Source organism: Barbus barbus (assembly GCF_936440315.1).
Source record: "Barbus barbus genome assembly, chromosome: 26".
NCBI lineage: Eukaryota > Metazoa > Chordata > Actinopteri > Cypriniformes > Cyprinidae > Barbus > Barbus barbus.
Window position 1 is genome coordinate 7,243,257 of NC_136754.1, and position 24,377 is coordinate 7,267,633.

Genomic DNA, 24,377 nt, shown 5'->3' on the forward strand with positions numbered 1-24,377 from the left:
CTTCACTATACATAAAGAGTAAGGAGGTATTTGCAAAGGCATGCACAAAACACACACCGCCAGTACGTTTCCCCTTAACTGAGAACTAAGAGCAGGTTTCAATTCTCAGATTAACTAGCACGTTTATAATGTGCTGTACAAGACACAGTCAGCCTGAATCAAGAAACATTTATTGTATTTCACAGAAAACTGCAGTCACTATACATTCATCATATAGGGATGTAAAAATAAACAGTAGAGTCTCTTCCACCTGATTACAAGCAAACAAAAACAAAAAGTGATGAATACACTCTTATTCAGTTTAAGAACATTGGTTTGTTAGCTAAACCTTTAAACACAAAGTACCACACTATTGTGCACTGTCTAAACTTTTTTGTCAGCCAACTAGACTCACGTATAGGCCAAAGTCTTATGTAAAATGTAAAATGGCCAAATATTGCTCTGTCAATTGGAAATTGGTCGCAGGATAATTTACATTAGGATTCACAGATTATGTGAATCATTTATTGTTACATGGAAAAGGCGGTAGTCAATATCCACCAGCAAATGACAAATTGATTGATGGCTTTGACCTTTGTGACCTCATAACAATATTAATGATAACCATATGTGACCTTTGATCTCATAACCAGTGAAAATCGGCATGCGTGAAATTCCGGTTGGTGGAAAAAATGAGTTGTCAAGTAATGTTTTTGAAAATTTTATGGTGCGTTTTTGGAATTATTCTCATGGGAACATCTGTGTGACGCGCCCTGCCCGCGTGTCCGATGCGCTCTCTCTCTCTCTCTCTCTCTCTCTCTCTCTCTGTATGGGAGCGCTGTGAGAAAAACATTGGATTTAAGGATAATAAATAAACGATTTTAACAGGTCACGAGAACATATCACAATATGTGTACCCACAATATATTCCAATATATTCTGTTGGTTACAAATAATTTAAATAACACGGAAACGGAAATTTGTGGAAAATGTGGTACCATTCAGTCTTGTAAGATTAAAAAAATATATAAATATATCTTTTTCTTCAACATTAAATTGATTTAAGTGACAGTAAAGATATTTAAACTTATTACGAGGTACTTATATTTCAAATAAATGCTGTTCTTTAACCGAGAACCATTAATAAAATGATTGGTTATTGGTATTTTATAATTATTATTAAGAACTGATCAAAAATAATAACTGATAATAATTAAGCAGCAAATTAAGCAGCATTAAAATTATTTCTGAAGGGACACTGAAGACTGGAGTAATGATGCTGAAAATCCAGCTTTGATCACAGGAATAAATTATATTTTAAAATATCCTAAATAGAAAACCACTATTTTAAGTGTAATATTTCATAATATTATTGTTTTTATGTACTTTTGATCTAATAAATGCAATATTCTTTCAAATGAATAAATAAATAAAAAGCCTTAATTATTTTAAACTTTTAACCATATAAAATAATGCATGTGAATTAATTAGCAAATTATATTTTTATTAGGCTTATAATATAAATCACTTTCTTATGCACAGCACTGGAAAGCAAAAGTCTTCAGATTTACAATGTTCTAGAGTAAGATTGAGAATGATTTTCATAGATTTTTAAACATTTTCGTAGACACGTGAAATCACGGAAGCCTATATAGAGATATTACATTAACTCTTATCTCATATCTGCTGAAAACTGCTATATTACGTAGGCTACATTGTGACGAATAACGTAAATGGCATTGACATCAGAGAAATTTGAAAAGGCCAGTAGTAGTTTGCATTCCTGAAAATTTATGTCTTTCATTTAACTTTTTTTTTTTCTTAAAAAACAGTCCCCCCAGTACCTCTAGGCTGAGGCTGTGCTGGAAGAGTTTCTGAAAGAACAGGAACCTGAAGCAAACAGCATCCTCTGCATGGATAATAAACAAATTAAAAGTAAGTTTATATTGGGCTTTTTGAAGCATGACATGTAGGCAACTTAAACACTTAAATCTCAATTGCTTATGGTTGAGGTCAATTTGTCATATATCATTTCACTCTCTTTCTATCTTAACTGAATGTCCAGAGGAGAAGGAGAATGCAGCTCTGCTGAAACAGAAGCTGAAAGAGGAAGAGGAGAAACGAATTGAGAGTAAACGAATGATGGAGACAGAGAAAGCATGGCATGAGGACAGGGTAAAACAGATGCAGGAGAGCTTCAACAAGGAGCAGCAGCAGCAGGAGATGGACAGAGCCATTGAGAGCAAGCTGAAGGAGCAGGAGGAGATGCTAAAGAAAGACTTTAAGAAGACTTTATTTATTTTTAACTAAGAACAGGATAAAAGAAATGGCCACATGTACATTTTAAATCTTGCCAACCTTAAGTAGTGACATGAATTTATAGGCCAAACCATAAGGGCTGTAAAATAAGGGCTTTTTTAACATTATTTGAAGAGACTGTTCTACAATAACTAGTTACACCAGTAGGAAGCTGATTTATAAGCACTTCTGTGGTTGTCCAGTTTATCAAGTGCATCTTAGTAGTTGTAGTCCTTACACTGTTGGCATGGTTTCACCACAGAACTTTATTTTGGTTGTGTTTTAGCATTTTTATTTTAGATTTTCTTTTTCTTTTTACACCTTTTTATTTTATTTCAAATAGTAGACCAAGTAGATATTTTTACATCATTTCCAGCCCCTTCAATCAGTAATGCACAGCCATGGTAAGAAACAGACAAACTTCAAGCTTCTTCGGAGGTTTATTGTTTGCTATATAAATATATACTCAATGCCAAGGACACATTGTCATATATACACAATCAGCCTGGATCAAAAGAAATGTTTATTATATTTCACAGAAAACTGCAGTCACCACATTTAGCCTGTAAGAATGTCAAGACAAACAGCATAGTTTTTTTCCATCTGATTACAAGCAAACAAAAAAGGTGAATACACTCTAACTCAGTTTAAGAACATTTGATCTGTTAACTAAACCTTTAAACACAAAGAAAGTACCACACTATTGTTTAATGTCACCTGTTTCAAAATGTGTCAAAAACTGGACATAGATATCGGCCATAATTTGGCCAGATATTATGGCCTAATAACTGGAAGGTTCCCAGGAAGATTTACATCAGGATTCACTGATTTCGTGAATCATTTTAACACTACGTGAAAGGCAGTCACTCTGATAACAGCAGCTTTGTTCATAGTTCATTACAAATATTGCTCGCTAGTTAATATGTTAATATGGCATATAATATGAGAACAGAAACTATATATAAAGTAGGTGTGTGTGAATACGCTTGTAGTCAAACAAAATTTGATGCCATGGAAAGACCAGCACCAATCAGTTTAGGGATGAAGCCTGGCACGACCAAAGCTGTTGTAATGCCGATACTATTCAAAACCTGGCTCAGTTTGGAGCGCTGTGATGATTTCTCTTTATCCATGTCTGCTTTCAGGCTGTCAATCTCTCTCTGCATCCGGACAGCCTCCGAATGGAAGCCCAGCTTTAGAAGAGCTTGATTTTCCTGTAATAAAGAGCAAATAAATAATATATGGTCCAAAAAACAGGATGAGTAATACATTCTGTGAACCACAAAAGCAATCTAATGAAGCTTGTAAATACCATGTCTGGGTCGTGAATTTTCTATATATTCACAATATTTTACATTCAAAAATACTTTTATTTGTATATATTTCAAGAGATCATGACATGCTCATCATGACAGAGCCGTTGAGCTCGGTAAAGCCGCATTTGACATCGTATGACAGCCACAATCTCACCCATATTGCAATAAAATATAGCGTTCTACGTAGCATTCAAATGCACCTGATGCGTTTTATGGTCTGCGCCGATTCGCACATATGATTTGCTCCATGCTATTGTGTCTCTGGACCAGAGCAGACTGTGTGTGTGCTGCACAACGCAAAACCAGACTTCTTTCGCTCAAATGGAAAGCATATTTACACTGTCTGAATCGTTCCCTATCCACTATGTAGTGCACCGTGCAATTCGCCATACAGAAAATACTAACTCTCTGAACAAGTGACCGATTTCAGCTGTATTTTCAGCGGCAATTTATAGTGTAGGGGCAGGACTCTTCAGATTCTAAAGAGCATTTGATTGGACAGAAAGTTTGAAGAGAAGCTGAAGTGCAGGGTGATATTGGTCCATATTGGCAGAAAGTAGAGACTGTACGTTTTGAATGCTTATATATTGTAAATGTGAATTTTGTCATTTTTTTGGACCACACTAGCTTATAGATAACCTTAAGGCTAACATATTCATACTAAAAGCCAAAAAAACGACAATTTTGATTTCCCAGGGACTTTAAAGATATTTGAAAACATTTGCTCCATGGTTAAAAAATATCTTACATAAAATCGCGTTTTTGAGAGAGAAAAAAAAAGATAAGTCACGTATACACAACCCAGCGCTGGGTGAAATATGGACAAACCCAGTGATTGTTGTTGTTTTTTTGACCCAGCATTTTTTAGAGTTAAACAATTAACCCAAGCATCTGGGTAGTTTTAGTTAACTCAACTATTGCTTAAAAATAACTATATTTCTTGCTTAAAATGAACCCAACTAGTTTGAAAATGAACATTTATTAATATGTTCAATAAATGAACAGTTGAATAAATAATAATTAAATAAACATTTTTAAATTGCTTATTAATAAATGTGCACCTTTTGATTATTGCTGATGCCTCTAGTTATTATGTGTCTGATTTTTCATTTACAACCTATTTTGGGTCATATAAATCAATTTAAAACTGTGCTTACTCTCAGTTTTGCTTCCAGGACTCGTTCATTGTCTCTTCTCATTCTGTCCTGCTCTCTCTCCATCTGACGAATGATCTGATCCACATGCTCATCATAGGTTCTCTGCATGTCTTTAAACGTCTGCTCCTGTAACCGGTTCTGTTCCTTTAGGCTTCTTTTCTGCTGCTTTAGAATCTGTGTCTTCATCTGCTCCACTGCAAAGGGACAAAGAAAACTTTGAACTGTATTTTACTGAATACCTCTACCATCACTCTTGCTTTGTGCATTGTCATTGTCATCCTTTTACGCCCCATTCTACTAAAAATATCTAGATTAACTGCATGGCTGCATGCTTGAATTTATCCACCTTTTAGTGGAAGTAGCCTAAAATAGCCAAACACATTCATTAGAAAGGTGTGTCCACATACATTTAGTCTTTCAGTTTACTTGTGCATAAACACCCAGCAATAAAGATATGCAGTATGAGAGCCTAACAAGTATTTAGAATAGACATTTATGAAAGTGTATTGTCTTGTGTATCATATCATTCTATCAATCAGACTTAATTGATAGAATAATAGAGAAGTGTGCTGATTTGAATTGTACCCTCTTTCTCCTGTTCTGCTGCGTTGAGAGATTCGTCAGCTTGTAGAATCATATTTCCAATATCTTCCTTTGTTTTCAAAAACTTGCTCAAAACTTCTTCACTCTGTAGACAAAAATATACATTCGAGTATTATTCAAAATGTCTGTTTACACAATTACAGTTTTAAATTTTAAATTTACATTTGTTACAAAACAACAACAACAACAACAAATAAATCGTTTACTTATTCTTTTGTAATTCCAAAACTGGAATAATGGTTTTGTACCATTATTTGTGACTGTGATATTAGTGATTTGTACCATTATTTGTGAGTGTGTTCTTGCTCTGTACTCTTCTGACAGCTGTCTGAGCATGTCTATGTACTTTTGGGATCCTCCAGGTTTCAGGTATGATCCGTCAGAAATGCCTTTTTCCAGTGTATCAAACACATCATGTAGAACTTCCTCACACTGCATGCGAGATGCATCATAATTCTGCTGGCACATCTGTTGATATTCATCATAAATCTTCTCCTAAAAAAACAAAAAGCAATAAGTGAAATGTGTAAAAAACTAAAGTTAAAGACTATAGGCTTCTTTTGCCAGGCTCCTATGACATTGTGTGTGTTCTGTTGTCTGACTGTCTCTATTTTTCTTATTATTATTGTTTCAGCAGGTACCATGAGGTCTTTTTGGTAGATCTGGTCATTGTCGATGAAGGACACGGTGATGAAAACATCAATGGCCTTCTTCTCTGTGACTGTGTGGATGTCGGATAGCTCTTCTGGGTGCATTGGAAGCTGAACCAAGTTGAACAACTCTGTCATGTAGAACTGCAGGGCCTCCTCCACTGCACGGACGTTCTGGATCTTAGCCAGAGACACCACTGCGTTCTCCAGACACGGAACATTCCCGCTGCGGATTGCCTCTACGTAAACCTCAGCAAGATTACCCAGAGCTGTCAGCAAACACAATAGTTCAGTCAGACATCTACTCTTTGTTTCACATTTCATTGATCTTCTTTTTTTAATAAGACAACACATAAAATGTCCCTAATACCTGACTAATTTTAATAAGAGTGTTCTAAACATCAGTCAATTTCAAACTTTGAACGCATATGTCTATTTCAACCAGTGGCAGAGGTTTGGAGCTGGAATAGGGTAAAAAATGGGTAAAAAATGGGTAAAAAAGGATGATTTTTGTATCTGTTTGGTGGCACAGTTCATCACTTACAGTAACTTTAAGTGAATCACACAGTAGAAAACTTCTCAGATTTCTACAGAGTGATAGAAATTATGCTTCTCAAAAGAGTTTTATAACAATGTTTTTATGCACTTGTTAGCTACAAGTAATTCTGTGAAGGCACACACCTGTTCCAGTAATTGTACGGCCACCAGTGACAGTTTTTGTCTCTGAATTGTTATAGATATAACGGCAGAAGGTGTTTGCCTGCTCAAGGAATTTTGAGTCCAGTTCTTCTTCAGGCAGCTCCTCCATTCTCCACATGTTTTCCGTACTAGCAGGCCGAGGGAAGACAAAGCACTTCCTCACGGCAAAGAAATTGCGCAGACAGCTGCGTGGCAGGTTATACTGCTCAGTCTGAGGTGAACTACCTAAAATAAGATAATTATGGATCATCAATAATATCATATTATATTTAAAACTATCAGAGCATGATGTTAGCAGTGGCAAGTTCATGGGTTTGATTGGCAAGGAATGCATGATAAACGAACATCTTGAATGCAATGTAAATCGTTTTGGATATACTCTTCTGCCATATGTACACATCAAGGTTGCAGGGTTGCAAAGATTTTTCCTTTAAGTAAAGATACTGATTTATACAATAAACAAGAGTATTTACAATTTATGTAAATCAAATAAGCAGGTTTAACCAGATCTACCGTCCCAGGTTCTATAAATACATTTGTAAATTAATCACATGGCAGCCATTTATCTACATTCTTTGCATCTTTATCTCAGAGCTTAGTATCAAAGATAGAAAGGTGGCACTGATACAATGTTCCTTTGTTTTACTGGCATGTGTTTTTGTGTTTGACACGGTTTCAAAAAACATGTTACAAATTCTTATTAATATTGTATTTAACAATATTTCATTCATAATTAATGTTTGTTAATTTTTTAATGTTAGGCAGAGCAATGCACTGTTCCTGCCATCATTCTTTGATCAGATCATAATAGATTTTTATTTTATCTTGTGTTAACAATTTTAATTTTAGTGTTGTAAGCAGCCCAGTAAAACGACACGACTTATCCTGGACTAAGATGGAATGAAAAATACTACAAATTTAGCAGGATAGATGGCTGAAATGTGTTCACAATGTGATCAAATCTTAATGCCTAATAGGACTTGTAATTTGTGTATTTAAACATTATCTAATCATATTAAATTCTAAATTAAAAATTTAATTATATCATTCTCATTCAAATGTCCCTGCACTCTGAAAGTGTATATGTACTGTATGTGTTTAGTGTCAACTCTGTTTTTCACCTGGTTTTAATTCCAATGCACCCTCCAGATACTCATCTGATGTTATTGGTTTATCCCCTTTTTTCAGTTGCAGAGTAAAGTCACGAACAGCCCAGACAAATGATGGAAAAACACGCATGAAATCTGCCGACTCGTCCTCATGTTGATCCACTTTTGCTTTCACACGAATGTTCTCCGTCAGCTCAGTAACATAGCTACATTCAGCACAGTTCAGGAAGAGTTACACTGGTGCTATGAGAGATTGTTTTCAATCTATTGCACTGGATGTGCATGTTTTGTGTTTATTGTGTGAGAAGGATACTGCAGCTTTTCCAGTGCCGTGTTGTCAATGACTCCTAAGCTGTTGTACACTAGAGTGCTGCTGAGAAGAACAGCCAGGCAGAAGATCCATGTGTCATGTTTCTCATCCCCCTGAAATATTAAAAGAGTGTCAGCTACAATAAGCAGCTGTTTTTACCTTTACTAGCAACAGACTACAACAATAATTTAATTAGTTTAGTTTAAAACTGATCTGTAAACTCTAAACCGTTTGTGCAGCATGGTACATTGATTAACTAGTGAAAATTGAAAGCACAGGCGATGGTAGATTATGTTGCTACAGTATGTAACATTGCTATGAAAACATCATTTTGGATGCTCCTCACCTTCTTTATGTCACCAAGTCCCTCTGTGTCCAGAAGCACCAGAGTGTGTCCTTTTTTATTAGGGTGAGGTACACACCACATCCAGATGCCTTTGGTCTTTGATTCAATAGTACTGCCCAGATCAAAGCCTAAGGAAATCAAATTAATCAAAAACATGAAGATGCTCAAGATGAAAAGGAAAAAAATATATTTTAAATATCTAGTTGCCAAGATAGAATGTAAGAAGTGTAATAGTCTTTGTTATTCATGTTGGTTTCATACATAAAAATACAGGCCTGCTGAATTAAAGTCACAATGAAACGGACATTGTGACAGATCTTTTCTTCTGTATTGTCATGTACAAGTGTAACAAATTATCACAAAATAAAAAAGTACAATGGTTTTTGTGCATCGGCTGTTGACGTTGGATTTTGATAGAATTATTTTATACTACATGTTATAGCTCATTTTAATGCGGTTACTGTTTTAACACAGATTACACATACTGTTTTAGACAGATTATACACACAAACTTTTACATCATTAGGCTGAATTTTCATAGACTGGAAATGTTTTTTATACTGAGATAATTATATTTTCATATTATCCCTAACCCCACCTCACAGAAAACTTTGTGTATTTTTCATAACCAAAATTTGCATGGTTTTCCTTGAATGTCAACATTTTCGTGACTATTATTTTGTCCTCACAATGTAGGTTAAGCAAGTACACACACACACACTATTGTTCTGTCATTATCGTAGTGACTGCACAAGAGGAAGATTTGAAGCTATTTATTTCAGCAGCACCTCTCTGTTGTCCTGCCAGGCGGTTCATAAGGTAAGACTTCCCCGTACGGTAGAGCCCCACCACAGACACCACCACCACCGGCTCATTGATCCCATCCAGAATGACTTTGGCCTCTTTTGTCACACGCAGCTTCCCATTTTCATCGTTTTCAATAAAACACACCGGAGCAGACATGAACCGGCAACATGCCATGACTAAAAACATAACGCAAGTTACGTAACAATAAACAAATTCATAACAAAATAAAATGTCAACAAAGCCATTCTGGTAATCGGACTGTTTATTACCTCACTGAAAAGCAGTTGAATGTCTGAATGTTGTTCTCGTCTTTTGATAAACTTTTTGGAGGCTCTTCCTATCTTACAGGTTTGTTAACATAGGCTACCTGTTGTTCTCTAAATGGTACAAAATACGGATATGCGTTATCTGGGAGTGATGCTGTCACGAAAGTGCAAGTATAACTTACTTGTTATTGGACAGTAGTCTGGTGACTCATCAGTTCATCTCAACTTACCTGCAGAACTACAGAAGTGAGAAACAACATCGGTAAGATCTTCTACAATCTACACCTTTTTTAGGGTTGGTCAACGTAAGGGACATTATTTTCATGTATGCGGCTTAAAAACACTTAAAACCTATCATATATATAAATCAGTTAAAATCAGGGCCATAGCCAGGATTTTTCAAATACCGAGGTCATTTTTTCTAAACACCCCCCCCCCCCCCCCCCCCCCCCCACACACACACACACCGGTGCGGTGGCTTCACTTTTATGACGTCATGAGCTATCCAGTTCTCTATTATAGATCAGTGGATTCTAATGACAAATGAAACTTAGCGCTTGACAGTGCTGAACAGTCTGCCACTGACACACACAGGCTCACCTTCTCTCCTACTCTTTCCCTGCCCTTCTGTTGTTGGCTTTTTAAAACTTAATTTAGTTTGATGCAAGTTCCTCTTCATGTCTGCATTTCCGATCATGTCCGATCGATGTACTAGCTTACGTGAAAAAACATACGGCTTTCCCGCCTCTCTTAATCTGTAGCCTAGGTAACGTGACGTCAAGTGCCGCTGCCTGCAAAGACAGATAGAGGCGGAGATTTCACCTTTGAGATTAGACGGAGAATGTGAATTTAATTGGCAGAAAATACAGACGACATATATGGATTCGGACACGGACCGGGTTCTGTGTTTGGCATTGATCATCACTGCTGGATTGACTAATTTGAAATTTCGGGAAAAAATACCGAGGACATGACCTCGGTGTCCTCAATGGTAGATACGGCACTGGTTAAAATATACGTTTGCAACTCTAATGAACTGTCATGATGTAGTTACTGTTGCTGTGAGAGAGAGGGTGAATTTGACATCTTTCTCTCTTTTGACTGCCGTGATCTATCTCTGTATTAGTGGATTTTTCTGTTGAAAACTGGAAACAAAAATAACATTTGCTACGATCTTCCATGTAGTCTACTTCTATAAGCTCAACCCCGTAAAAAGGATTATACTTCTGTATTCCAAACCCGGAAACCTCATCCATTGTCTACTGGTGGGAGAGGCCTGTCAAGTTTTCAGTCATTTGCATTGTGCTGGTGAGAAGTGATTTAAAGTCTTTGGACGTGATGACTCAGCTTTGTGGGAGTTTTAGCGCTACAAGGGACCAACAAGTTTTTATAGAGCTTAAGCAGTATGATTTGTAATATTTTGCACTATAAAGTATACTTTTAAATGTCTGTTCAGTAGTTCCTATGTAAAAGAAGACAACTATTTAATAAGTGTGCCTTTAAGTGATAGAAAGCAGTTGCAAAAGTTTTACTAAATGCATAGTCATTTCTACACCAATAAAATGGGAATATATACTTCAGAGATATTGAACTCATAAGAATTTTTGGGGTGCCAATAATTGTGGCCAACATGCATTGGAGGAAATAATGGGAGTTTCCCCCCACTTTCAATTGTTTTACTTCAAAGAAAGGTTAGAATTTCGTGAATGTTTTTGAATGAAAGATCTTCTTTTTGCAAGTATTGTTTGATTATGGAACAAAATGCACAGGAAGGCTCACAACTCAAATTCTGTCATCATTACTCACCCTTGTGTCGTTTCAAACCTGTAAGAAATTAGGTCATCTTCTGAACACAAATATTTTGTCCTTGAACATACAGAATGAGCTAAAGAAAGCCAGCATGTCTAAAGCCAGACTAATGCCATCGCCCATATGTTTGGTGGAGAACGTGAATGGATCACTCAGCGTCTGTAAGGATGCCATTGAGTTCCTGAGTAGGATCAATGAGCCGGTGGTGGTGGTGTCTGTGGTGGGACTCTACCGTACGGGGAAATCTTACCTTATGAACCGCCTGGCAGGACAACAGTCCGGTGAGAGAAACGTCTAGACATGCCAACTTAATGTGTGCATATAAGCTACATCATGTTGATTATAATAAAAATGTGATTGTCTCAGGCTTTGCTCTCGGCAATACTATTGAGTCAAAGACTAAAGGCATCTGGATGTGGTGTGTCTCGCACCCCTTTAAAGACGGACACACTCTGGTGCTGCTGGACACAGAGGGACTTGGTGACGTGGACAAAGTGAGGACAAGGATAAAGCTATAGAATTATTAATATTCTAAATATGTATTCATTTTGGATGATTTGATCTGAAGACACTGTGTTTCAGGGAGACTCTAAGAATGACGGCTGGATCTTCTGTCTGGCTGTTCTGCTCAGCAGCACTCTGGTGTACAACAGCCGTGGCACTATTGATAATAATGCAGTAGAGAACCTGCAGTATCCTTTTTTCTGCCACATGTAACCCTCTTTAATTTATACAAACTTTGGAAGATGCTGTTATTTCTCAATGTGCTGTAGCTACGTTACTGAGCTCAGTGAGCAGATCAAGATCAGGTCATCATTATCTGGACCAGCAGGAGCTGCTGAAGGAGAGGATTCTCAGTTTGTGCGTTTTTTCCCATCATTCATCTGGGTCGTGAGAGATTTCACATTGAAGTTGGAAACTGATGGAAAGAAAGTGACAGAAGATGAGTACCTTGAGTTTGCCCTCGATCTGAAGAAAGGTATTTAAAAAAGAATTGCAAGATCTATTGATTGTTTTCCCCTCAACATTATAAATGCATAGATTTGGAAATAATGAAATCTGAAATCAAATAAAAAAAGAATGAAAAAGAAAAAACCCTGGCTAAAATTATGTTATCCATGTGTGACAGATAGGTCTGACTATTGATTTAAAGGGGTCATATGATGCTTTTAATGATCATTATTTTGTGTATTTGGTATAACAGAATATGTTGACATGCTTTAATGTTCAAAAAAACACATTATTTTTCAAATACTGTACATTATTGTATTTCCTCTATGCCCTGCCTCTCTCAAACGTGTCGTTTTCTACAAAGCCCCTCCTTCCAACAAGCACAGTCTGCTCTGATTGGCCAACTGACCCAGTGCATTGTGATTGGCTGAACACCACAAGCATTCGTCGGAAATGTAATGCCCCTTACCATAATCGCGAGCTTCAGCTTTCAAATTAGTTTTACCATCAGTTCAAGCCCGAAAGGTAAACAGAGTCGCATGACAGACACAGTGATGATGTTCGTATGTATTTTCAGTACACAAGCTGACAGGCTGTACACTCCGCTGTGATGTGACCCTGTTCCCCTTACACTCACACACACTCACACACACGATGCGTTACGTGCAAAACTCCGCATTTGAACAGTCAATATAGGGCTGCACTGATTCAGAAGCGCCAAATTGTCATAGCAAAGTTGGAATTTACCCTTTTTTTTTTAGAAATAGCCTTCGTGCATAGCCATAGCCAGAAGAAAAAAGGTTCATGAAACTGTTGTCCATAAAATGCGTTGCACAAATTCGAACATTTGGGTTGTGCTGCTGTGTTGTAATCAAATCTTAACCAACGATTCCTAATTGCATCTACTTTCGGAAGGCCAAATAAAGTGCTTTAGCTTCCGCATGAAACACACAGCATCTCCCTGACATCTGCATCAACACTACTGTGGTTATTTTGCTAAGAATGTATTTTCTCGCTAAACTCATTTAGGTGTGAATAAGAAAATCAGTGACTACAACCTGCCTCGTCAATGCATTCGAAACTATTTCCCATCCCGGAACTGTTTTGTATTCCCATCTCCTGCCTCGACTGAAAACATGATACACTTAGAGAATTTACAAGAACAGGAGCTTTCGCCAGATTTTCTGGAGGTCACAGGTCGTTTCTGTGACCACGTCTTTCATAAGAGTTCTGTGAAAACACTGAAAGGAGGACACAGAGTTACAGGCAAATGTGAGTGTTTCACCAATTTAATAGTCATTGGTAGATATTCAAGTTCAAAAGCCTATTAAACAGGCATATTTATTTATCTGTGTTTGTGCATTTTGTCAGTGCTTGGGCGTCTGGTGCAGATTTATGTAGACACAATCAGCAGTGGTGAAGTGCCCTGTTTGGACAATGCAGTTGCTACTCTTGTAATTTTAGAGAATGAGGCAGCTGTTCAGAAGGCTTTGAAAGTATATCAGAGTGGGATTGGAGAGGTAAGACACAGAATATCATATATTCAATACTGTCACTCTCATACACATTAAATGGCACTTACTGAAGCTACTTTAACCTTCCTCAGTTTTTTTCATTAATACAAATACACTTCTGAGGTATAACTAATCAAATCTCAGGTTTCTTTTTTTATCATAGACAGCTTCATAGACACTTATCATGGGCAATATTTTGAAACTTTTGTAGTTTATGATTGTATTCATTAATAGGTTAGTCAAAAGTATGTCTTTTCAAATCATTCAAATAAAGTTTTATTTTAGGTACCACAGTTTTGGCAGCAATTTAGTGACAAATTGCATGCACACATACTGTTTCCCAGGTGAAGATGATGTTCCCAGTTAGTGTGATTGACATTACCTCAGAGCACCAGAAGTTCAGCAGTCTGGCCATCTCTGAATTCATGAAATGCTCCTTTAAAGATGAAAAAGGAGAATACCTAATAAAACTGTTGGTGAGTTTCAAATACGCACTCACTAACCAACTCATATTAGCATGCAGACATATGATAGTAATTATTATTTTAAGTTAATCCGCCATTATTAATAATAATTATTTCATTGGGCAATATTTTGTGTTTATTTCTTAATATACGTGTAGCCTCTTGTGTGTGCAGGAAAACAGTGGTGCATTTATTTTAAGAAAGCTGGAGGAGAAGGATTCATTTGATTTTTTTTTTTAATAGTTTTTTCTAGTTTTTCACTTATAACAGATCTGTGGTAATATTACAGACAAATTAGCAAGGAATTCTACCATAAGTATTTTATTGACTATAATACCATTATGTAAATTGATATAAATGCACATACAAATAATAGTCAGGTGTTCAGACAGTCAGATGTGTATGTAATATCCTAAAATACACAGATCTTTTGTAGGGTTTAATTTAGATGCTGTCCTTTTTAATATTTAATTTTAGTTTCTTTTCATTTTGTTTTTGTTTAAATTTGTGCTGAGAAAGTAAATGCAACCTAACCTATCAGGAAAGGGGTGTTGTTCAATGTTTTCTTTAAGGAAAATGATGTGTCCCCACTAATGTTCCAAGTTCACTTGTGATAGCTATCCCCAAAGACCTAACCCTAACCTACTCCTGAATCTAACCATACTGGGGAGTATATGTTGAAGTTGGAGATTGATTCATAGTATTGATGTTTTGTGAAATTGTGACCAAATTAATTCCTACTGTACGTCCATCAGATTAGTGAAACTAAACCAACAGTGTATCCAAAGATGGTGTGCAGTACATTCAGGCTTTGAATTTGTTTATTTGTGCATGTTTTGGATTCTATTTCCATTTGTTTTATAGGAAGCTGTAGGTAAATGCTTTGTATACCTACTGCAAGAGAATGAGAAGGCATCAGAGAGAAAGTGCAGAGATCTGCTGAACAACCTGTTCTCTGACATGAATAAACGACTGCAGGATGGAGAGTACAGTCAGTCTGGAGGATATGAACTCTACTGCAGAGACAGAGACGCCATTGTTGAACAGTACCGCAGAGAACCCAACAAAGGTGTATCGGTGAGGACACTTTCAGTGTGTTTTTGAGATTGCTGTTTGAATATAGAGTACATGGGTATGAATGTCCCTATAAGTGTGTTTTAATAATGTATATGTTTATGTGCAGGCTGAGGCCATGTTGAATGAGTTTCTGAAAGACCAGGGACCTGAAGCAAAACGTATCCTCTACATTGATACAAAACTCACTGAAAATGACAGAAATATTCAAGGTAAACTTTTATTAATAATCAGCCTAATGAATATTTCTCTGTTCCTTTAGCTGTTTAATCCTGCTACATTTGGAACTGAAAAATCTAACCTTGAAGGCATTTGATATTGCCATATGTCCAAGAGAAATGTGTCACTTTACAAACAGTAAAAGTCTTTTAGCATCTTTATGTGGCTGGTAAGCCCAAGCCCATTGCTTTCAATAAGAAACCTTTGGATTCAATAGTGCAAGACAAAACCTAAAACTGCTGTGTAGCAGTGAAAAAGTTCATGAAGCTTGGTCCGGAATACTTTTATAGTTCCTTTTGTATGTGTTACAGTACATTGTTAAGAAATGATTAGAATTAGGTATGTGTGGGGTTATGTGCTCAAAAATATATAAATATATAATATAAAAATAAAATTGATTCTAATTTTCCATATACAGGACCAGTTAAATAGCTGCAAATAATAAAGTGCATAAGTAATACAATGTATAACAATGTTATCTTTCTAGAAATTCACATTTTAGTCATACAATGCAGTGTCTTTCATGTCAGTCTATTGACTTTAAATTTTCTGCCACCTTGGTTAACAGACACTATAAGATTGGTGTGTCCCTTGTTTAGTTCCTTACCTTCCTTGTGTACCTAAGTCAGTGTTTTCAGTTTAGTTTTGTTAGTCTTTGTCTATACAAGTTATTGCTGCAAATAGATCCACTCTGTACTTGCCACACCGTGACAATCTATTAACTGCAACTAACTTGCTCACCAAGGTTCTCAACTTTTTGTCTTGTAAATACTGAATTATATGAAAACAGTTTTATATAATAAGCAATACTAAACAAGCAAGTGTGCTGCGCTACTGATTGTCATAACATGGTGCTGCAAATAATCACAGAATCTCATTTCTTTCTCTTTTCTCTCTATGTCTCAATTAAATCGTCAGAGGAGAAAGAGAAGAGTGCTCTGCTGGAACAGAGGTGTAAAGAAGAAGAGGAGAAAATAATTGAGAGAGAGCAAATATTGCAGGAAGAGAGAAAACAGCATGCAGACAGGATGCAGCAGATGCAGGAGAAGTTTAAATCTGAGATAGAGAAGCAGCAGCAGGAGCTGGACAGAGCTCTGGAGAGCAAACTGAAGGAGATGGAGGAACTGCTAAAGAAAGGCTTTAAAGAGAAAGCTGATCTCCTGGAGGAAGAGATAAACAATCTAAAAAAAGAGAAAGAAGAAAAAAGTTCTGGAAGTTTTATGGATGTGGTGATGGCGCTTCTCAGCAATATGGAAAAACTCCTTCCTTTAATGCTTGAGTTCAAAGGGAGGAACAGAAAACCATAGACACCCGTCACATTTAAGTCACCTGTCACATTTTTAACATTCTTGAATTCATAAAAGGAGTATAGCTAACAAACACATTCATCAGTATAAGGTTTGGATGATATTTTGATTGTTTATGAGTAGTGTCCAAATTCATCCTACTGTAAGAAAGAAAGATACTGCAGTTTTTCCAGTGCTACATTTACTCCATAACCAAAAGTGTATATGTAAACGCAGGGTTACTGAGGTAATGCAAACATTATTTGTCTGATTTTATAACCCCAAGAAGTCAGCCCTCATGAGATTATCCACTGCATGCAAAATATAGCAGATTTTTTTTAGGTCACTGAAATGACTGGAGTGTTAAACTGCACCTGTGAATGTGCATGAAAGTTTATATTATATATTTATACATACAGTAAAACTTTTTCTAATCAGGGGACAAATGCTGATTGCATGTTTAAATTACATTTATGCTTCATTATAATCTCAGGAGATTACTTTATGGCACACACACAAAAACATATTAAAATACATTTTAATTCAAGTTACTGTCTGTATGAAGTGCATTGTTTAATGTTTAATCCAACTTTTGATTTCAATGTCAATATCATAGCAAAAACTTATAGCAACAAATAAGTTAAAACATACTCAAGACAAATAAACAGCAGCGTTGGAGCCCAGTCTGAATGAGACTCGTCCATCTCATATGCTGGTTTACCTTTGGGGAGACAAAAGTATCCATATTGAAACAAATTATTGCAATCAACAGTGGGAATACTATATACATACGCGCGTACATACACACATACACTATATTGCCAAACGTATTGAGTCACCCCCTTCAAATGCACAGGTTTGACTATTTTAGTTATTCCTATGAGTACAAATCTTAATGTTAAAGCATATAATGCTATTCTAGGGAATTGTTTGCTTCTAATTTTATAGCAACAGTTTGGACAGGACCCTTTTCTATTCTAACATGACAGTGCCTCTGTGTATGAGGCAAGGTTCAAAAAGACATGATTGATTCAGTCAGTGTGGAATAATACTTTTGGCAATATAGTGTACACACACACACACACACACACACACACACATACTTCAGTTCGAACTGAACTCATGTGGAAAACAATACTCACAGGTGGCAAACATACTTAACATTACAAGTGTTATTAAGTGAATTTCTCCTGCTTCAGTCTCTAGTTCTGGCTGGGTTACGGAATGCCTGAGTGGCTCATTCATTCAGCGCACTTTATTTGAACTAACCCAATTTAGCTTGCTCACTTTGCCGCAATGTCGACCGATAAGTGCAAAGTTAAAAAATGCAGAGGAACCTATGACTACTCCTCTCGGGAACAGAACAAAATGAGAGCACATAATCATTTGCTAAGTGAAGTTTATACACTTACCTGAATGAAAATGCCTGGAACAAACTTTCAATGATGTTGGCAGTGCGTCTTATGGCGGATATCCAGGCCATCCGCCTCCGCTTGGTTACATCGGACACAACAGGTTCTTCCCATGATTAAAACATGATTAAAGCGTCACAACAAGTGGCCTCACAAAAAGGCGATTTTTCCCATCAGCCCCCGCGGCGCTAGAGCATTGGTCATCTTTCATTTCATCATACAGTACAGATAAGACACGCTTTGAATTTGTGTAAGTGAAATTTATTTATTAATTTCTTTGGCATTTGTTCAGAAACAAATATAAAATGCAAACTATTTCATTTTTTGAGAGTTCGGTGAAAACAGTTTTGTTTGGTTACCGTTGACCTTGCGACTGTGCAGTATGTTGTCTTATGTCCACTCAAGACTTTTCTTTTAATTGTGGAATTGAAAATTTTATTAACAGCGTGATGTTTATTGACGTGTAGCCTAATACTATGTATTTAATGCGTATTTTAACTTTGAATTAGACATTTTGTGTACAAAACTGAAGAGCTACTGGTTAATTTTAAGAAATTTGTGTCGAATACAAGTTTAGTTTTGAAAATACATCCGTACAGACATTAATCCTGAGGCGAGGTAAATAATGGTTCCTATGAGACAAAGGTTATTTTCCTCCGAGATTCGAAAATCAGGATGTTTTGTTGTATTCTGTTTTGCATCTGTTGCTGGATTACACAAACTTTTAAACTCAGAATATTGTCTTATCTGGTCATTTTACTTTTTGTCATGTAACCTCTGAATCGCATTTAGACCAAGACTAGGTCAGACCTGAGGCCGCACCCATAAAACAATGTAGATACTTGTTTAGCGTTGTACTATCATAAATATTTAATTTAGATATATTTAATATTTATATAGATTTTTTTTTTCTTTTGTTTGTTTTAAATTATGTAAGATTGCAATTGCTTTTCAGTAAATATGTATTTGGTGTATGAGTCATTATTTATTTTGTGATCTAACCTGACAAATGTGACACTATTACACTGTAAAAAAATTCAGACCTCCCAACTAAATTTTCTAGTGACCGATTACATCTAAAATTTTCCATTGGTTCACCATATTATTCCTCAATGCGCCAATGTTAACAGACTGTTGCCACAATTGATAATATTGAGTTAGCAGAAATTAAATTGGGCCAATGGAAAGATTTAGATGTAATCAGTCACTAGAAAATTTTGAGTTGGGAGGTCTGAATTTTTTTACAGTGTATTATTCATTCTTTCTATGTGTTTTTTTTTTTTTTGCTTCTAGAAGGTGTTCACAATCAGACAAAAGCTACTAAGTTACCCTAAATTGACCTTTTCCCTTTCTAATCACTATATGATCATGCAAATATCTCAGATAACAAAATCCAGCTATTCTAATAAAATCACAATTCTAGTGAAATAATAAAAAGTGATTTATCAAATAAATTACTTAATAAAGAAAAGGTGTAATGATATAAATAGCACAATATATTTGAGAGTCAGTGAAGAATGTGTTGTTTTGGGGTATGTTGTGTTTACAGGCTTTTATACATTTTGTTTACAATATTCTGTTTGCAGTAAAAACAAAATCATTATTTTTTCCTTTAGCAAACAGGAAGAGCTAGAGAGAGCCAGCATGTCTAAAGCCAGACTAATGCCATCACCCATATGTTTGGTGGAGAACGTGAATGGATCACTCAGCGTCTGTAAGGATGCCATTGAGTTCCTGAGTAGGATCAATGAGCCGGTGGTGGTGGTGTCTGTGGTGGGACTCTACCGTACGGGGAAGTCTTACCTTATGAACCGCCTGGCAGGACAACAGTCAGGTGAGAGAACCGTCTAGACATGCCAACTTAATGTGTGCATATAAGCTACATCATGTGGATTATAATAAAAATGTGATTGTCTCAGGCTTTGCTCTCGGCAATACTATTGAGTCAAAGACTAAAGGCATCTGGATGTGGTGTGTCTCGCACCCCTTTAAAGACGGACACACTCTGGTGCTGCTGGATACAGAGGGACTTGGTGACGTGGCCAAAGTGAGGAAAAGAAGAAAACTGTAGACTTCATAGTCTTGTTGAAATATGTTGTGGATGATTTGATCTGAAGACACTGTGTGTTTCAGGGAGACTCTAAGAATGACGGCTGGATCTTCTGTCTGGCTGTTCTGCTCAGCAGCACTCTGGTGTACAACAGCCGTGGCACTATTGATAACACTGCACTGGAAAAGCTGCAGTATCCTTTAACCACACAACTCATTCCTCTTTCACATGTACACACATACACTTTACAAGATGCTGTTATTTCTTAATGTGCTGCAGCTACGTCACTGAGCTCGCTGAGCAGGTCAAGGTCAGATCGACAAATGCAGCAGATGAGGAGGAAGAAGAGGATTGTAAGTTTGTGCAGTTCTTCCCATCGTTCACCTGGGTCGTGAGAGATTTCACCTTGGAATTGGTAATTGAAGGAAAGAGAGTGACTGAGGATGAATACCTTGAATTTGCCCTCCAGCTCAAGAAAGGTATTTAAGAAAGACATAAACATTGCTAGAATTTGAAACATGTAAATAAACAGTGACTGAAGACTGAAAAAAGAAAATCTTTCTTACTGCAATTTGGTAAAAATGTGTTATTTTCTCCTAAAAGGTGTGAGTAAGAAAGCCAGTGACTACAACCTGCCTCGGCAATGCATCCGAAACTATTTCCCGTCCCCCAGGAAGTGTTTTGTGTTCCCTTCTCCAGCATCACCACAAAACTTGACACGTTTAGAAAGCTTACAAGAACGGGACCTTGTACCTGATTTTCTGGAGGTCACGGAACGTTTTTGTGAACACATCTTTCACAATAGTGTTGTGAAAACAGTGAAAGGAGGACACAGAGTTACTGGCAAATGTGAGTGTTTTACCAATTTAATATTGAGAAAATTCAGTGTCCAAACCCATTAGCTTTTATAATTGCAAGTTAAATCTGTTTATGTGTTTGTGTGTGTTGTCAGTGCTCGGACATCTGGTAGAGATTTATGTAGACACAATCAAAAGTGGTAAGGTCCCCTGTCTGGACAATGCAGTTGTTGCTCTTGCAAATCTACAGAACCAGACAGCTGTTCAAGAAGCTTTGAAAGCTTATCAGATTGGGATGGAAGAGGTAAGACAGAAAATCTCATATTCAGTCAGTGCTGGTACTCTTCAGACTGTAATTTACTTTTACTAAAGTTAAAATGAGTGTTATGGAAGCAACTTGAGATTTTTGATTTGAGATTTAACATGATAATATTCAGTCAATAAATTTCTTCCTTTGATTCACAGTTATTCATTTTTTGAAACTGATCCGAATTGTTACAGCCATTCAGTGACAAAGCATGCTGTTCTTTGCAGGTGAAGAACAAGTTTCCAGTAGGTGTCGATGATATTTCCTCAGAGCACCAGAAGTTCAGCAGTCTGGCCACTGCTGAGTTTATGAAACGCTCCTTTAAAGATGAAAAAAGAGAATTTCTGAATAAACTGACGGTGAATTTGAAATGCACATAATTATATGTGGTAACTCCGTTAAATGGTAACGCCGCTATCGTAATCAATTAGACTTTTTCCAGCATGTATATGTGATGCATGTATGTGTGTTTATGTATGTTTAGGAAGACATAGATATGTACTATGTAGGCCTGCTGCAAGAGAACGAGATGGCATCAGAGAGAAAGTGCACAGATCTGATGAAGAATCTGTTCTCTGACATGAATAAACGACTGCAGGATGGACAGTACAGTCAGTCTGGAGGATATGAACTCTACTGCAGAGACAGAGACGCCATTGTTCAACAGTACCGCAGAGAACCCAATAAAGGTGTATCGGTGAGGACACAGTGTTTCTGTGAAATTGTTCTTTGAATATACATGAAGGGATGAGCGTGTCTATACAGTAAATGTTAATAATGTATGTTTATGTGCAGGCTGAGGCCGTACTGAATGAGTTTCTGAATGAGCGGGGACCAGAAGCAAACAGCATCCTTTACACGGATACAAAGCTCACTGAAAATTACAGAAAGATTCAGGGTAAATCTTTACCAACCTAATGAATATTTGTAATTCATTACGCTGTTTCATTCTGGAGCATTTGTAATTTAATTAACCCAAAAACCCAAATTGTTACTCAAGAGCATCTCTAAGGCATCTTGGAGTTCAGGTTCTGGAGGTTTGGTAATATCATATTTCACATATTTTTTGTTTTCTTTGTTGACTGACAGAGGAGAAGGAAAAGAATGCTCTGATGGAACAGAAGTTTAAAGAGGAAGAGGAGAAACGCATTGAGAGCGAGCGAATGATGCAGGCAGAGAAAGAGCGGCAGGAGGACCAAATGAGGCAGATGCAGGAGAAGTTCAAAAAGGAGCTGGAGCAGCAGCAGCAGGAGATGGACAGAGCCATTGAGAGCAAGCTGAAGGAGCAGGAGGAGATGATAAAGAAAGGCTTTAGTGAGAAAGCTGATCTCCTGAATGAGGAGATAACAAATCTAAAAAAAGAAAAGGAAAGTTCTGGTGGTTTTATGAAGGAATATGTGAAGCCTGTTTTAGGAGCTGTGACAGAAATCATTCCAGTTGTTCTTAATTATAAAGTGCTGATGAAAGGACTCAAAAAAATATAATTACCTCTTCCATGCAAATCACTGTTGCATCACAGATTGATTTATTCATATAGCTAACAAGACAAAGCATGTTTTTTTTTTTTGGGGGGTTCTTTCGCCTTTTAGTTTAGGCTGTTATTGAACCAAACTGAATCAACAATGAAATGACTTCAACTGAATAATTGCTATTGTCTTTACAGAATTGAATTCTGTTTGCATCATCACTTGAATAATTATTTTCCTGTAAAGCTGCTTTGAAAGAAAATCTATATTGTATAATGTTCTATATAAATAAAGATGACTCAACCCAACTTAGTAAAACAGTATTTTGTAGACATTTATTTCATACCATTTTTTTAAATGTAAGCATTACATTTTTGTTAAACAATCATTAAATGCATAAGATAAAATATCATTATTTAACAGACATTTCAAAGCTGCTGTCATCACAAACTCCTTTTATTCCTTTTCCCATTTTTGACTCCCCACTTCAGCCTTGGAAACTGATGGAACCAATTTCTTGTGTCCATTTATTTATTTAATTTTTTTACTAAGAACAAGGGAGAGGATTTAGGATGGAAGAAATGCACACGTGTACACTGCAAATCTTGCCAAGTAGTGACATCATAAATGTATAGGCCAAACTAGAAGGCTACTTTATCTCCGGAGTTTCATACTGGCTTTCTACTTTGTGTAAAACACGGTCTGTGGTGAACACTACTTGAAGAGACTATTCTACCAAAACTTAAAAGTCATAATGCAAAATGAATTTTGAAGTGTTTTTTTTTTCAATGTAACTGAGAAGTTGCTACTGTATCTAAGAACTTCAATGCAGTCCTTATGTAGTCCTTGGCACAGATTTGCCATAAAACGTTGTATTTTAGCATTTCTAAAACATATAATTGAAATATACAGATGATTTAATTTTTTAGAAGTAGTAGTTAAAGTATTTTAATACCAAGACGGTGTTTTTTTTACAACATTTTTAAAGTATTTCATTTATTTTATTTTGTGGTTCCTAGAATGTTTTTAAAATCTACTGTAAACTAACTCTAACCAAAAGGATTAGTTTAAAAGTGCTTGGATTTTTTGGAAGTTTTCTCTGTTAAAGTCTGAATTCTATTGTCAGCAGAGCTGTTTATTAGCTCTTGCTGACTTTAAACTCCAAAACAGTAATGTGCTGTACATTACTTAACCATTTTTTCTTAGTACCCCAAATATTCTCAGCCCCATCAATCATAATGCAAAACCACAGGAAGAAACAGACACAGGAGACAGTGTTCCATGTTCAAGTTTCTTAAGAGGTTTACTGTTTTGCAAGGGTATATATATTATATATATATATATATATATACTGTATACTCAATGCCAAGGATACATTGTGAGTCTCTATACAGAGTAATAATCCCATTAATAATCCCATCCAAAAAGGTGCACAAGCAACATGGATGACCACAAGCTTGAGAATACTGTCAAGCAAAGCTGATTCAA

At 36.4% G+C, this 24,377-nt stretch overlaps 3 protein-coding genes across 7 annotated transcripts; 2 read left to right on the plus strand and 1 right to left on the minus strand.

The window, feature by feature from the left end:
• Positions 1–2,594: 2,594 nt before the first annotated feature.
• Positions 2,595–10,263, minus strand: LOC306846457 (guanylate-binding protein 1-like). Of its 4 annotated transcripts, XM_079379869.1 has the most exons (13): positions 10,141–10,253; positions 9,723–9,778; positions 9,544–9,651; positions 9,256–9,450; positions 8,468–8,595; positions 8,125–8,234; positions 7,824–8,017; positions 6,685–6,927; positions 5,995–6,272; positions 5,636–5,848; positions 5,336–5,438; positions 4,751–4,944; positions 2,595–3,491 (listed from the first exon to the last, which is right to left on the minus strand). In XM_079379869.1, the coding sequence occupies exons 4-13, from the start codon at positions 9,446–9,448 to the stop codon at positions 3,270–3,272; spliced, it is 1,878 nt and encodes a 625-aa protein (XP_079235995.1). In that variant the 5' UTR covers positions 9,449–9,450; positions 9,544–9,651; positions 9,723–9,778; positions 10,141–10,253; the 3' UTR covers positions 2,595–3,269. The 4 variants fall into 4 exon arrangements, with proteins under 4 accessions (XP_079235995.1, XP_079235994.1, XP_079235993.1 ...); XM_079379868.1 differs by lacking the exon at positions 9,723–9,778 and having other exon boundaries at positions 10,133–10,263; XM_079379867.1 differs by lacking the exon at positions 10,141–10,253 and having other exon boundaries at positions 9,771–9,985.
• Positions 10,264–10,313: 50 nt separating this feature from the next.
• LOC306846461 (guanylate-binding protein 1-like) lies at positions 10,314–17,534 on the plus strand. The gene is made up of 11 exons (XM_079379878.1): positions 10,314–10,848; positions 11,420–11,630; positions 11,716–11,843; positions 11,932–12,041; positions 12,123–12,328; positions 13,330–13,572; positions 13,672–13,820; positions 14,159–14,290; positions 15,143–15,355; positions 15,462–15,564; positions 16,490–17,534. Exons 2-11 carry the CDS (start codon positions 11,441–11,443, stop codon positions 16,876–16,878), a joined length of 1,863 nt encoding a protein of 620 aa, XP_079236004.1. The 5' UTR covers positions 10,314–10,848; positions 11,420–11,440; the 3' UTR covers positions 16,879–17,534.
• Positions 17,535–18,464: 930 nt separating this feature from the next.
• LOC306846460 (guanylate-binding protein 1-like) lies at positions 18,465–23,203 on the plus strand. 2 transcript variants are annotated; one of them, XM_079379876.1, is made up of 11 exons: positions 18,465–18,519; positions 19,897–20,103; positions 20,189–20,316; positions 20,403–20,512; positions 20,599–20,798; positions 20,923–21,168; positions 21,272–21,420; positions 21,651–21,782; positions 21,908–22,120; positions 22,219–22,321; positions 22,513–23,203. In XM_079379876.1, exons 2-11 carry the CDS (start codon positions 19,914–19,916, stop codon positions 22,905–22,907), a joined length of 1,866 nt encoding a protein of 621 aa, XP_079236002.1. In that variant the 5' UTR covers positions 18,465–18,519; positions 19,897–19,913; the 3' UTR covers positions 22,908–23,203. The 2 variants fall into 2 exon arrangements, with proteins under 2 accessions (XP_079236002.1, XP_079236003.1); XM_079379877.1 differs by having other exon boundaries at positions 18,478–18,519; positions 19,886–20,103.
• Positions 23,204–24,377: the final 1,174 nt, after the last annotated feature.